At 48.2% G+C, this 14,263-nt stretch overlaps 1 protein-coding gene across 1 annotated transcript in view; it reads left to right on the forward strand.

Moving 5' to 3' along the window:
- The window catches only part of FARP1 (FERM, ARH/RhoGEF and pleckstrin domain protein 1), a 300,320-nt gene that overhangs the window by 272,141 nt on the left and 13,916 nt on the right, over nucleotides 1-14,263 (forward strand). Inside the window, exons 17-19 of the mRNA XM_036249925.1 lie at nucleotides 779-860; nucleotides 9,317-9,554; nucleotides 13,366-13,496. Coding sequence (XP_036105818.1) covers nucleotides 779-860; nucleotides 9,317-9,554; nucleotides 13,366-13,496 — 451 coding nt within the window. The remainder of the gene's footprint in view (nucleotides 1-778; nucleotides 861-9,316; nucleotides 9,555-13,365; nucleotides 13,497-14,263) is intronic.

The following is a 14,263-nucleotide window of genomic DNA, read 5'->3' on the forward strand; positions in this document are numbered from 1 at the left end:
AGTGTCTGTGATGTGCTCAGCGTGGTGGGCTGCACTCGATGAGTACTAGATACTATAATGATCACTTTTCCCTCTGTCGTTTAAGCCCCTGGATTATCAACATCGGCTAAAGCACTGAGCTATTAGAAATATGAATATGTACCCAAATACTCACTGAAAATGCCCGCCCAGTTCGTCTTGGGGAACCTTTGTCCCTTCCCTCCCTGCCCTTCTCTGTACCTGGGACCCCATCCTGCCTTCTGATCATTTTTCCCATTCTAACCTCCATTCATGAGTCTCGTGCACTTTCTCATTGATCCTTTTCTCTTCTCAAGGGCTCTTCACACAATTCCTTCACGCTAAGGTCTCTCGGGAGCAGAAACTTTGATTTGGGGAGCTGTCTTGCTTCTTACAAGTCTATTAGTCCCAGTCTGTGGAACGGACTTGTTTTCGTGAGCTAGTTACTGCAAATGATCTCTGTGCTGTTCTCATTACACTGAAATGGATGGGTGGATGGAAAGAAAATGTAAAATGAGACCAAATTGTAATGGTCAGAAAATGGTCTGCCCTGTCTCTTTTCAAAGCGCAAATGCAATTCTTTGTCTGCAGAATGACAGGGGTCATGTCAGAGGTTCCTGCCAGTGCCCACATTCTGTGACCCCCCCAGAGGAGAAGAGGTACAGAGAGGCAATTGGGAAAGAAGGCCTCCGTTTTGATATTTTGTGATCTAGGGCTGGGACATTTTCCAGTTACGTTTTCAGTGCTAATAACCCTTTGGTTTCCAACCCTTTGCCTGCAGGGAAGGCCGCTCAAATGCCCACATCAGAGGAGATTACCAAAGAATCGGAGATGTCATGCTGAAGAACATTCAGGCCATGAAGGTGAGCTGCTTTGGGGTTTGGCAGAGCAGGTTCCCCAGGGAAAAGAATGTGGGGCTGCCGGAGTCAGCCAGCTGGGACAGCCTTCGCACGGACACATGGTGCCTGATGGGACAGTCTGCACCACCAAGTGGGGTAATTTCATTTTGGAGCATAACGGAAACCCAGTCACTTCGGGAGAAGCAGCACTGAGTACTTTTTTCTCTTCAAAAGCTCTGTATTGTAACCAAAACAGGTATTTTCATTGAGCAGATACTTCAAAACTTGTTTTAAAAAAGTATGTAGTCCTGGCCGGCTTGGCTCAGTGGTTAAAGCTTCGTCCTGCGGACCAGAGAGTCCCGGGTTCGGTTCCCACTAAGGGCACGTACCTCGGTTGCAATTTGTCCCCAGCCCTGGTTGGGGTTGTGTCGGTGGCAACCACTCGATGTGTCTCTCACATTGATGTTTCTCTCACTTCCTCCTTCTCTTCCTCCCACTCTATCCGAAGATAAATGCAACAAAAAAAAAAAGTGTCCTCGGGTGAGGATAAAAATAAATAAATAAATAATTTTTTTTAAGTATATAGACAGCCTGGCTGGAGTGGCTCAGCGGGTTGAGCATTGTCCCATGCACCAAAATGTTTCCAGTTCCATTTCCAGTCAGGGCACATACAGAGCCCTGGCCCGTTTGGCTCAGCGGTTAGAGCGTCAGCCTGCGGTCCAGAGAGACCCGGGTTCGGTTCCCGCTAAGGGTACATACCTTGGTTGCAGTTTGTTCCCGGCCCCGGTTGAGGTCGTGTGGGTGGTAGCCACTCGATTTATTTCTCTATCTCTCCCTTCCTCTCTCTAAGCATGTCCTTGAATGAGGATTAAAAAAAAACCATTATGTAGACAAAACCTTGGTTGACTGAACATTTCATATTTAGTCAGTTGTTTTGGCTTTGTAAGCATGACAGATCACTGGGCTCAGAGCTGTGTAGCAATTCCAGTCAAGTCTATGACTTTCAAAAGTCAGCGTAGCCCTGGCCAGTTTGGCTCAGCAGTTGAGCATCGGCCTGCGGACCAGAGAGTCCTGGGTTCGTTCCTGCTAAGGACACGTGCCACACGCACACACAAAAAGTCAGCGTAGACTTCCGGTCAAGATGGCGGCGTAGGTAAACACGGTATCGCGTCCTCCCACAACCACATCAAAGTTACAACTAAACTACAGAACAACCATCATTCAAAACCGCCTGAAATCAAGCAGAATGGAAGTCCTACAACTATGGAATTAAAGAAGCTGCATGGAGACTGGTAGGAGGGGCAAGGGTAGATGGGCTGGTCCCACACCTACATGTGACGGATAAAATTCAGGAGGACACCTTGGCTGGGAAGGTCCTCCCTGAGGACTGAGGGGTCCCTGTCCCAGACCAGGCCTCCAGCTCAGGGTTCCAGTGCCAGGAAGAGAATCCCCATCACTTCTGGCTGTAAAACCAGTGAGAACTGAGGCTGAGGCGGCTGGAGCCCCAGGCAGCTCCTCTTAAAGGGCCCACACATAAACTAACTCGGACCCACTCCCGCAGGCTCCAGCGGGGGAGGTAGCTTGAGGGGCGCCAGAGACATACAGGGAAGAACTGAGCTGTTTGGCACTGGAGCGAGGGCTGGGGAGGGGGCTTTCTCCAGGACAGATGTGCTGTCAGAGGCCTTTGTTCCTTTGGGGCCCTTCCCTAGGGCAGCAGACAGCCGCCATATCACACTGTTTGCCCCGCCCTGGTGATTCCCTGAGGCCCCGCCCCACCCAACTTTCAGGCCCACCCAAGCTGTTGCCAGTTGCTTTATCATAGGATTGATCTTTCTTGGATCCTGCTTCAGGTTTTCCTAAATTCTTTCAAACAAGCAGCATCTGGTCTCAGCTAGCCCCATACCTCTCGTTAAGTAATACATAAAAACAAACACAGGGACACAGTCAAAATGAGGAGACAAAGGAACAGGTCCCAAGAACAGAACAGAACAGAACAGAACTTCAGGAAAAGAACTAAGTGAAATGGAGATAAGCAATCTAACAGATGGAGTGTTCAAAACACTGCTTATAAGGATGCTCAATGAACTTAGTGAGAACTTAAATGAACTTAGTGAAGGCCTCAAGAGCATAGAAAAGGAGAAGTCAGAAATGAAGGATGCACAGTCAGAAATGAAGGAGTCACTAACTGAAATAAAGAATAATTGACACAGATTCAATAGTAGAGGAGGTAAAGCCAAAAAGGAAACCATTGAGTTGGAATATAAGGAAGCAAAAAACACCCAACCAGAACAGCAAAAAAAAAAAGAATTAGAAAAAATAAGACTAGTACAAGAAGCCTCTGGGACAACTTCAAGCATGCCAACATTCACGTCTTGGGGGTGCCAGAAGGAGAAGAGAGAGAACAAGAAACCGAAAACCTATTTGAAACAATAATGGCAGAAAACTTCCCTAACTTGGAAACAGATATACAAGTCCAGGAAGCACAGAGAGTCCCAAACAAGATGAACCCCAAGCGGCCCACACCAAGACACATCATCATCAAAATGCAAAAGGTTCAAGACAAAAAGAGAATCTTAAAAGAAGCAAGAGAAAAGCAAGTTAGTTACCTACAAGGGCATTTCCATAAGACTGTCAGCTGATTTCTCAAAAGAAACTTTGCAGGCCAGAAGGGAGTGGCAAGAAATATTCAGAGGGATGAAAAGCAAGAACCTACAACCAAGATTACTCTATCCTGCAAAGCTGTCATTTAGAATCGATAGCCATATAAAAAGTTTCCCAGACAAGAAAAAGCTAAAAGAGTTCATCACCACCAAACCATTATATGAAATGGTTGAAGGGTCTTCTTGAAGAAAAAGATAAAAAATATGAACAAACAAAATGGCAATGAATACATATCTATCGACAATTGAATCTACAAACAAAATGAACAAGCAGAACAGAAACATTCTCACAGATAGAGAACGTTTTGTTGGTTGCCAGATGGGAGGGGGTTGGGGAAATGGGTGGAAAAGGTGAAGGGATTAAGAAGTACAAACTGACAAACCTCAAAGGAAGGGGGGGAGATGGAAGGTGGGAAGAAAGAACTTACATGCATATATGCATAACCAATGGACACAGACAACATTGTGGGAAAAGGCAGGAAGGGGACGAGAGTGGGGAGGAGGGATCTGTAATACATTCAACAATAAAGATAAGTTTTTAAAAAGTCAGTCTACAAGGAAAACATATTTTTAGCCATTCAGCGACGTCAGTAATGATACAGGAGAGTGAAAATATATCCAAAGAAATCAGTACATATTGAATCAATATTCTACTTCATTTTCTATATCGGCCCCATGTCTTATATCTGAAACTTTCACTTTTGCATTTTTCAGTTTAATCCATGAGTAATTCCTTTAACATAAAATATTTTAATTCACACAATTCATCTTTCAAATGCAAATATATCTACATGCATATTGTTTTAAATATGTTCTTACTGGGTTTTTAGGGAGAGAGGAAGGGAGAGAGAGAGAGAAACATCAATGTGAGAGAGAAGCATCGATTGGTTACCTCCTGCACGCCCCCTACTGGGTTTTGAGCCCAAAACCTAGGTACATGCCCAGACCGGGAACCAAACCGGAACCTCTCAGTCCATGGGACGATGATGCTCAATCCACTGAGCCACACCAGTCAGGCGACATTCACATTCTAAAGCAATCTTCCTGTGTCTAAGCTGCCCAGATCCTGTCTGATAACCTTAACTAATAACTTCCCAGAGCAACCTAATAAACCCCTAAAGAAGGCAGGTTGCTCCCACTTTCACCATTTCAATCTGTCTAATCGTCCAACCATTCAACTGTCCATCCAGTAAGCTGAGTACCTACTACGTATTAGGCAGTCATAGAATAGAAGTTACTGTTTGGGGTTGAATTAATTCCCAAGAATCTGGCTAAGTTGTATAGAGTGTAATTTTTTCCCTTTAGAATTAGATAATTTCATGAGATAGGACAAGGTGAGGATTTGGGGGGAAGGGTGCATGGCACAGAAGAGACAGGGTCTAAAGCTTCTCAAGAGATTTCCTGTGTCTTTCAAAAGATCAGGATATTGTTCGCTTGCTTTTTTATGGTGTTCAGAAAGCAACACTCCCCTCTGGGCAATCTCAAACAGAGACCATGGAAGGGATCAGGCTACAGAATCCTATGCAAAAACAAAGAGCAAGAATTATCTAAGATGTTCCACCACTGGGGTATTGTTCATGCCACAGGTGCGGTTGACGTACAAAACTCAGATGTGACCTTAACAGACATCTTTTCGCTCTTCATGGTGGTTTTTAAAAAATTTACATATATATTATATAAGAATTACATAATAACCCTCTATTCTTACCACTGACTGTCTCTCTCTCACACACACACATGCACACAGTCTCTCCCTTAACATCTTACATTTGTGTGACAAATTTGTTACAACTGATGAACCAATATTGCTACATTGTTATTAATTAAATCCGTAGTTTACATGAGGATTCCCTTTTTGTGTTGCACATTCCATGGATTTTGCCAAGTGCACACTGTCACATATCCACCATGACAGCATCATACAGGAGAGTTTCACTGCCCTAAAATCCTCCGTGCTCTGTTCCCCCCTCCCACCTCCCCACCTCCCCACCCCTGGCAACCACTGATCTTTTCCTATCTCCATAGTTTGGTGTTTTCCAGAATGTCATAGAGTTGAAATCATTGTGTAGCCTTTTCAGACTGGCTTTTGTCACTTGTGAAAAGTAGCCTTTTTGCTTTCTTCTATGACATGTTTTTGTTACTGTTGTACTTCCCAACTATTTTTCTCCCAGAAAGCTTCTTTTCCCATATTCTGCACTTTTTCTTGGCCCCGTTTGGGTTTTTGCCTTTTCTCACAGCGTGTTCCCTTCATCTGAGATCATAAGCCTGAGCTGACGCCCTTCAAGGAGGCTTGGACTCCGCCGTGGGCCCCTGGGGACAGCCGTGGAGACCCGCCAGCTCATTCCGCAGCCCCTGAGGGACAGTCCCCAGTGCTCCCGTTTACCAGCTCTCCTCTGCGGCCTCTCTGGCCTGTCTGCTGACTTCCCATGGAGAGCTGGCATTCAGTAGACATCCGCCCTCCTCTCCCTCTCCGTTCATCTAGCTCCTAAGACCTAAAAATATACCTAATTTCCGTTCAGAGCAGTTCTTTCTCCGTCTGGTGAGTCGGCATTTTTGCGTTTGGTCAGCTCCCTGGGCTGCACGGCCGTTTCCATTGCTGTGCCGACGCCCCGAGTGCTGACAGCGCGGAGCTCTGCACAAGCGGAAGCCAAACAGATGGAGAGGCTCAGAGAGCCACCAGCAGACATTGGGAGAAATTGTGTTTTTTTGTGTGTTGTTGTTTTTTTTATTGTGGTTGTTATTTTTGGTTTTAAGGAGTTTTTATGAAGTGTGGAAGGGAGCAGCACAAGACACCGAAGCCCAGGTTAGCATTTTTGTGATCTTCGTGTTAGCTTAGGTAACCTCCCGCCTGCACTCTGTCCGCCCCTTCCCGACCTGTGTGCCTACCTGCATTTGCAGAGGCTCAGCAAGGATGCTGTCATTACCCTTCAGCTGTTGCCAGGGGCTCAGTGGTAGCCAAATCGTGATCTCTGGCCCACACAGTGAACTTCCTTTGGAAACATCTGCCAACATGCACAAAGGCACGTCAACATTCACCCAGGCTGGGACCTTCACTCACACCTGAGTGGGTCTCCCCAGGCCTCTAACTCCTTCCCCATCTCCTTTTCTTTTTTTAATGTTTTTATTGATTTTTAGAGAGGGGATGGGAGGAGGAGATAGATAGAAACATTGGCTGCCTCTTGCATACCCCCACCAGGGATTGAGCCTTTAGCCTGAGTAGGTGCCCTGACCAGGAATCGAACCGGTGACCTCTTGGTGCATGGGATGACACTCAGTCCACTGAGCCATACGTACCGGGCCCTGTCTACTTCTTAAACTCCTGCCACATTACTCCTCCTGGCTCTGTTCTCTTCCTGATGAGTCTCCTCACCTCCCATTGTGTCTTTATACCAGCGTTTATATTATAGCCAGAGTGATAAGGCTCAAAACCCTCCTTGTCTCTCTCTCTGTGGTTTGGAGAATACAGTCCAAACTCTAAACCTGATGAAAAAACCTTCATACTCTGGCCCTAGACAGTCTTTACAGACCCCTTCTTGCCATTCTTCACGTTCTACTTTGTGTTCCGGTGACCATGAACTCACCTCTTCATGCACTCAGATCTTTGCAGGACTTCTGCCTCAGCTGCATGCGTGCTTTGGTTCATTTGTTCAGTAATGCATGTGAGCAACAAGCAATTATTGAGGCCTTCTTGTGTATAGTGGGCCCTGAGGATGTAGCAACATGACATATACTCTCAAAGTCAAACAGGGGACTGCCCATGCCATAGTATTGCATTGAACTATGTGCATGCACACATATACATGTACCTGCACACACACGTGAGGGCATGAACTGGTGGGATCCAAATAAACCCTGGGGATCATACCATTGTCAATTTCCTGGCTGTGATGTGCTATTATTATTCTTCAAGATGTTAGCATTAGGAAGGCCAGGTGAAGGTGCATAGGATCTCCCTGTACATTTCTTTGCAACTTCCTGTGAATCTATATAATTATTTTAAAATCACAAAATAAACTCTACAGGGAAGGCCAGTGATTAGGGCTAGGATGGACAAACACAGTGTAAGGACAGGGGGATAGCCAAGTCCTGACTCAGCCTGGATGTCAGGGAAGGCCCCAGAGCTAGGCCTGCAGGGGAGGTGGGCTGGGGTGGAGGTGTGTTAGGAGGGAGTGTCCTAGGCAGAGGCTCTGGTACTTTCCAGTGCAGGTTGCTCGGTGGGCAGCCCAGGGCGAGCAGAAGAGATGACCACGGAGGGGTAGGAGGGATTGCATCCTGAGAGCCCTGTGCTCCCTGCTGACGACTCCAGGGGTCGTCCCGAGATGGTGGGAGCTCTCGGGGTATCCAAGCAGGAGGCGACGTGCTCGGTTTACCTGAGAAGTTCGTGGTGGTGGCGGATGTGCGAGGAGGCGGAGGGGTGAGGAGTGGTGGCAGAGGTTCCGGTGGAGACTCCATGAAAGCACAAGGCCTGGCACCTTGGGGGTGAAGGTGGGAACGGGTTTGACGGTTATACGAGGTAGAACTGGTAGGACTGGAAGGATTCAGAAAATGAGGGAATCCGAATGTTCTCCAGCATTTTCTGTCCTGAGTGCCTGGCCGATGTGGCACGGATCCCGGAGACAGAGAACACGGACGGCCTGTGAGGCAGCAGGTGCTGGGTTGTGTCAGGGTTCACTGCGCTTCTGGAGCGTGGGAGTGGAGATGTCGGTTAGGGTTCAGGGTGGGGCTGGCAGCAGCGCCGATAGTAAGCCCACCCCTGGGAGGTGCCACTGTTCGCTAGTCCTGGGGTGTCACCTGTCCCCCACCCTGTCTGTCTGGAAGTGTCCTCCCTTGTATTTCGTCCCTGTTTTCATGAGGACTTCATTCCTTTCTAACACGCTACCATTCAACGTTTCACCTGTCTCTGCCTCTGCTATGACTTGTTAAAGGAAAAAAACAATCAACCCTTGTTAAAGATGCTAAAGCAGACTTGATTCGGGACCGTCACGGACGAGGTAGGACCGCCGCAGTGGGGTTTCTCAGCGGGGAGATTGGACTTAGCTCTGAACACAGCGTGGGCAGTGGGAACTTGCAGCCAAGGAGCAGGGTGGGGGTCAGAGGATGGAAAACTTCTAAGAGGAAACGTTCGGGGTGAGGGGGAATCCTTGCTGAGGACAGGACAGGGTGGTCAGACATCATCCGAGGGACGGTGGGAGGTCGTGGGTGACGAGATATCCGGGGTGGGGGGTTCTGGTTTAACTGCCGTAGCAGGGTTCTTGCTAAAACTCGATTTACATGGAAGTGTACAGACGGGCCTGGGAGAAGGTTCTGGAGCCTGACCAATGTCTGGGCAAGCAAAGGATGTTGGTCAGACCCCAGAGCAGCAGGGAGCACATCTAATTCTCGTCTAGCCAAATAGGTGGCTTGTGGCAGATACTCGGTTGTTGTATGAGCAGACAGGAAGTTAGTGAGAAAGATGTCTTTGTAACTGGAGGACATTTACTGAGTGGCCCTGGTCCATCTGTCAACTTGGGACATGTGGAAGAAAAGCACAGCCCCCGAAGGAGCTCCTGTTCAGTCATTTCCCCTCGGTTTTGCCACTCTTTTTGGGAAGGACATTTACACCTCTAATGTGATACATATGTCTCCTGCTTTATAAGCCCTGTGTATGTCCTGCTCAGTGCTTTAACAGAGCTTGTCCTTGCATCCCGAGAACTTGCTGTCATGAAAGAAAGCATGAACGGCGGAGGTGAGCGTCGTTTCTGGCCGTCAGTGGGCGCCCTGCATGCACATTTGGTTCAGCTGGGCAGGGCCCCTCCTCCACCCTGTCTTTCACCCCTCCAGCAACTGGCAGTTCACCTGTGGAAGCACGGCGAGGCCTTGGAGGCCCTGGAGACCAGCATCCGGGGCTCCCGGCGGCTGGAGAACTTGTGCAGAGACTTCGAGCTACAGAAGGTATGCTACCTGCCGCTCAACACCTTCCTCCTGCGCCCGCTGCACCGGCTCATGCACTACAAGCAGGTCCTGGAGCGGCTCTGCAAGCACAACCCGCCCAACCACGCCGACTTCAGGGACTGCCGCGGTGAGTCCAGCAGGCACCGCCAGGGCCAGGCCTCGGGGGCGGAGCTGGTGGCATTGTGTCCAGGTTTTCACAGTCAGGCAGGGCAGCCACCATTTGTAGTACATGGTCAAATATTTTCTGTTATCTCTTGATCGTTCCATAAAGAAAGTGATGATGATTAGGATCTCTCTTTCCCTTCCCCATTTGCAGGTGTCTCCCTCCTTTGATCCTGGGTGGTTTAGGGCAGAGAACCCTGGAGGAGCTACATTAGAGTCACCCCTTCCAGGAACCTTTCCCCACCTTCATGGTGAAACTCATCCCTCGCTCCGTGGACTGGTCACGGAAAGTGGCGTGTAAGAAACAGTGCTCATTGCTGCTGGGCACACCTTGCTAAGCACTTCACCCGAATTAATTCTTTTTTATTATTATTATTTTTATTTCTTTATTGATATATTAGAGACAGAGGAAGGGAGAGGGAGAGAGAGATGGAAACATTGTTGAGAGAGAACATCATTTGGCTGTCTCCTGCACGCCCGCCACTGGGGATCAAGTCCACAACCTGGGCATGAGCCCTGACCGGGAATCAAACCGGTGACCTCTTAATGCATGGGTCAGCACTCAGCCACTGAGCCACACCGGCCAGGCCAAATTAATTCTTAATCTTCAGAACTCACCCACAGGGCAGGGCTGAGCTCATTTTACATATGGAAACTACTGAAACCAGAGAAGTTAAGGAACCTGCCCAGAGTCACATAGCTGGAAAGTAAATGATGTAACCTAAACCCAGAATCCATGTTCTTGACCATCCTCCCTCCTGTCTCATGATGATATTACCCACTGTCACTCACTCAGCTCCTGGGCCAGGTACTGTGCCAGGTATCTTACTAACGTCAACACCTTTACCCCTTCAACAACCTCATGAAACAATGTTGCAGTCCCCTTTTATAGACAAGAAAACTGAGGCTCCAAGGAGGTAAGGGACGTGTGAGTGCCGTTCAGTTGGCAGAGGTCAGAGCTGGCCTTCCAGCTCATGCCTTCCTCACTGCCACTCGTCTTCTGTGACCCGTTCATTGGTCTCGTGTGATGTGCGGTCTGTTAATGTCTTCAGTGCCTGCCCTGGACCGCCGGCCCTCGAGGGCCCAGGCCCTGGGGTCTGATCCCGTGTCCCTGTACTCTCTGGCTGGGCTGGTGGCTTTTGACAATTACACGAATTCGCTCACCCTCTCGTATGTCAAGGCCTGTATTTCTCACCTAAAATATTATAAGTACTTCCCATCTCTTAAGTCTCCTGTATTCTCATTTTCTAAACACATCTTCTCTTTGCTTAAACCTGGGTGACACTCAGTTCCCTCAGGCCCAAGTCGGAACTCTCCATGATCTGGCCGCTGACCAGTCTCTCCTGTAACAGATGCGCATCGAGCACCTGCTGTGTACTCGGTATACTGGAAAGACGGGGACAGATGTGGTCCCTACTCAGAACTCACTCGGGCACAGAGGCGGGTTCTGGGCGGCAACTGACCTGTGGGAGGAAGTGCCCGACGCGGTGGGGTTGGTGGCTTCTGACCCCACCTTCCAGGCTTAGCGGGGCTTGCTGAGGGAAAGGAGAGCTAAGTTTAGGGCTAGAGCATAAACAGGCGTTTTCTTGGATGAGGGCAGAGTGTGGAGCATAGAGTGAGGAACCGCGGGTACAGAGGTCCGAAGGGGACAGCGACTGGAATGTTCTAGATGGTAGAAGTTCTGTGTAGAATGCAGAGGGATGGCAGCGGCACTGAGGCTGGAAAAGTAAGCAGGGACCAGATCCCATGGGGTCTCATAAACCCTTGCAGACCTCAACCTGCTAAAGGGAAGACATGAAGGTTTGTGTTTTTTTTTAATCCTCACCTGAGGATATTTTTACATTTATCTTCAGACAGAGTGGGACGGAGGGAGGGAGAGGGAGAGAGAGAAACATCGATGTGAGAGACACATCGATTGGTTGCCACCTGCACAACCCCAACCGGGGCCGGGAACCAACCTCAGCCGAGGTACGTGCCCTTGACCGGAATCAAACCTGGAACTCCCTGGTCCACAGGCCGACATACTAACCGCTGAGCAAAACCAGCCAGGGCCATGAAGGGTTTTAAGGAGGGGAATGGTGATGTGAGAATTCTCACATTCACTGTTGGTGTCTAGAATTTATAGAAGGGACCTACAAATTAGTTTTTAAAAAGACAATCCAAGAGAAGATTTAGCAAAAAATAATTAAGACATTGGCAATTCACAGAAGAGGAACAGAAATGCTCATGATGTGGTTTGCTTTGCTATAGACAGTCAGTCTGTAAGACAGACCAAGGTGCTCCTGCCCCGTCCTCTCTGTCCTGTCCGCTTAGAGTCACCACCCACTGCTTTGTCCTGCCCTGCAGTGCTCCTCCTTTAAGCCCCAGTTCCTGCCTGACCCCTGAGGAGGGATGACCTTCTCCGCCCACCTGCTTTGTTCTGTCATATCAGCATTGGCTGGACAGGTTGACCCAAAGCCATCCCAGCTCTGTCGACTTGGAGCTGTACAGACACATCACCCAGGAGGCAGAGAGACATCTAGTTTCGCATGTGCTATCCTTGGCTGATTTGCCCAGTTTGCGTTTTACTAAATAGTCCCCAATGAGAAAAGTCTGTCCTTGACAATAAATGGGAAAAGCATTGTTATGTAGCTTAAACCATCTGGCAGCGTCATTGTAAAAAGGCTGGGGAAGTCAAAGTATACCTGACCTGTATTTCCCAAATGTCAGAGACGCAGAGTTCCTGTTCCCAGGATGCCTGTACCTCGAACCCCGAGGGACCAGGGTGCCCTCCTCTTCCTCTTAGGGGCTCCTCACGCCCGGCCCACTGAGCATTCGGTGCCCAGTGATTATTCATTGGACTAAATTGGCTGGTAGCTGTCTGAAGATTGAGCAAGCCTTGGGGTTTGTCACAGTGGCTTAGACAAAGCATTCTGTGGTTAGCCAGGAAGCGTTTAATTTGCATCCCCAGGGAGAAAGCAAGAACATGAAATGTTCCCCTTCCAAAGGTGGAGTGCTGGGATGAAGGAGGTGCTTAGTTTTCTGATGACTGAAATTCAATTGGCAAGTATATCTTGCTTTCTTGACAAAAATACCTAAATGCCTAATTACTCAGCCATGGTGGCTGTGCATGCCACCCAGACGTGTGCTAATTGGGCATTAGCTCTTTGTACATATTGGATGCCTGCCAGTACAGGGGAGATGTGCCCACATTGCAAAATAAAGTTTCATTTTGCAGTTATTCTTTGCAGCCATCTTGGTGAACAGTATGATTTCTGCAGGAGGTGATACTGGGGAATAGACATTCATTACTCAGAAGTTGCACCATCAATAGACTCTATCTAGCCCAGAAAGATCCCTCTGTTGACCAGATTTTTCTGTGGCCTCTGTCTACTTTGTTCTTTCCAGAGAAAGTGGGAGAGTAAAAAAAAAAAAATCTCTGCCCTGGGGACAGAATTCTAGGTAATCTTACTCCCCTGCCGTTTTCCTCTCTGCCAACAAGCAATTCTGACCGAAGGACAGCTGTACAGCACGGAGCAATGAAGGGGTCATTTACATTTTCACGAGGCTTTTGGGAAGCGCAAGAAAAGCGAATAAATACATGAAGTAAAGCAAGTCCATTAAAGCAAATCACTCGGTTTTTATTTGTGAGAAACAGCAGTGTTTTCCCTGAAAGGACAGCATGGAGCGTAGAGCAGCCGCTGCAGGGTATTCCCCGGGAGAGTTGAGCTCAAAGACGGTGGGGAAAAAACCCGCGTCTGCCCTTAATGCTGCCATGGGTGTGTTTCTCTCGTTAGCGGCTCTAGCAGAGATTACGGAAATGGTGGCACAGCTTCACGGCACGATGATCAAGATGGAGAATTTCCAGAAGCTGCACGAACTCAAGAAAGATTTGATCGGCATCGACAATCTTGTGATTCCAGGAAGGGTAAGCATCTGTGCTCTCTCATGCACTGGAGGTAATGCCAGACAAGCGACATTTAATCGACTTAAACCTGCACACTCTGAATACAGATACTCCACGTTAAAATGTCCTCCTTCTAAAGTGGCTTCCTTCCCCCTGGGGGGTCACTGGGGGAAAAACCTTGAACATCACAGTGTTGTTCAAAAATTGTGTCAGAAGGAGATAAAGCAAGCCTTTGACCTTGTATTCTGTTTTTGCTCCTTATTGGTTCATTTCTGAATTGAAGTTTTTTTCTCTACCGTGTTCTGAGATGATTTGCGATAGCTTGTTTTATTTATTGAGATTCAGGTAAATGAAAAGGGAAGATAAAAATTTTTAATTGGGTAAAATAGTGATACAAAGGCAGAGGAAAAGCTAGTGTGTGAAACCATGCTGTAAATTCCCGTGGAAGTATGAACTCTATTTTTAAAATATACAATTTCCTGTACATAATGTAATTTTAATTAGGAATTAAAATAACCTGTTAGCCAGAACGTGATTCTGGAAGAGCTGCCATTTCACTCCGCTGTTGGTCCTCGCCGGGCGGTGCCCTCCCCGGGACAGGCGTGCGCCGTGGTGTCCACGCGCCGCTTCCAGGCCAGCGGGAGCGATCAAGATACCGTGTAGCCGCCTTTCTTCGGTTCTCTTCCCCAGAGTCAAAGCGATTAGCCCGGTGATACATCCTATCCACTCTCTGCGGGATCTTTCTCCAGAGCTCCCCGACCTTGGACTGTCCGTCGCCCAGGTTCAGA

The sequence above is a fragment of the Molossus molossus genome, unplaced genomic scaffold (genome assembly GCF_014108415.1).
Source record: "Molossus molossus isolate mMolMol1 unplaced genomic scaffold, mMolMol1.p scaffold_m16_p_9, whole genome shotgun sequence".
Lineage (NCBI taxonomy): Eukaryota > Metazoa > Chordata > Mammalia > Chiroptera > Molossidae > Molossus > Molossus molossus.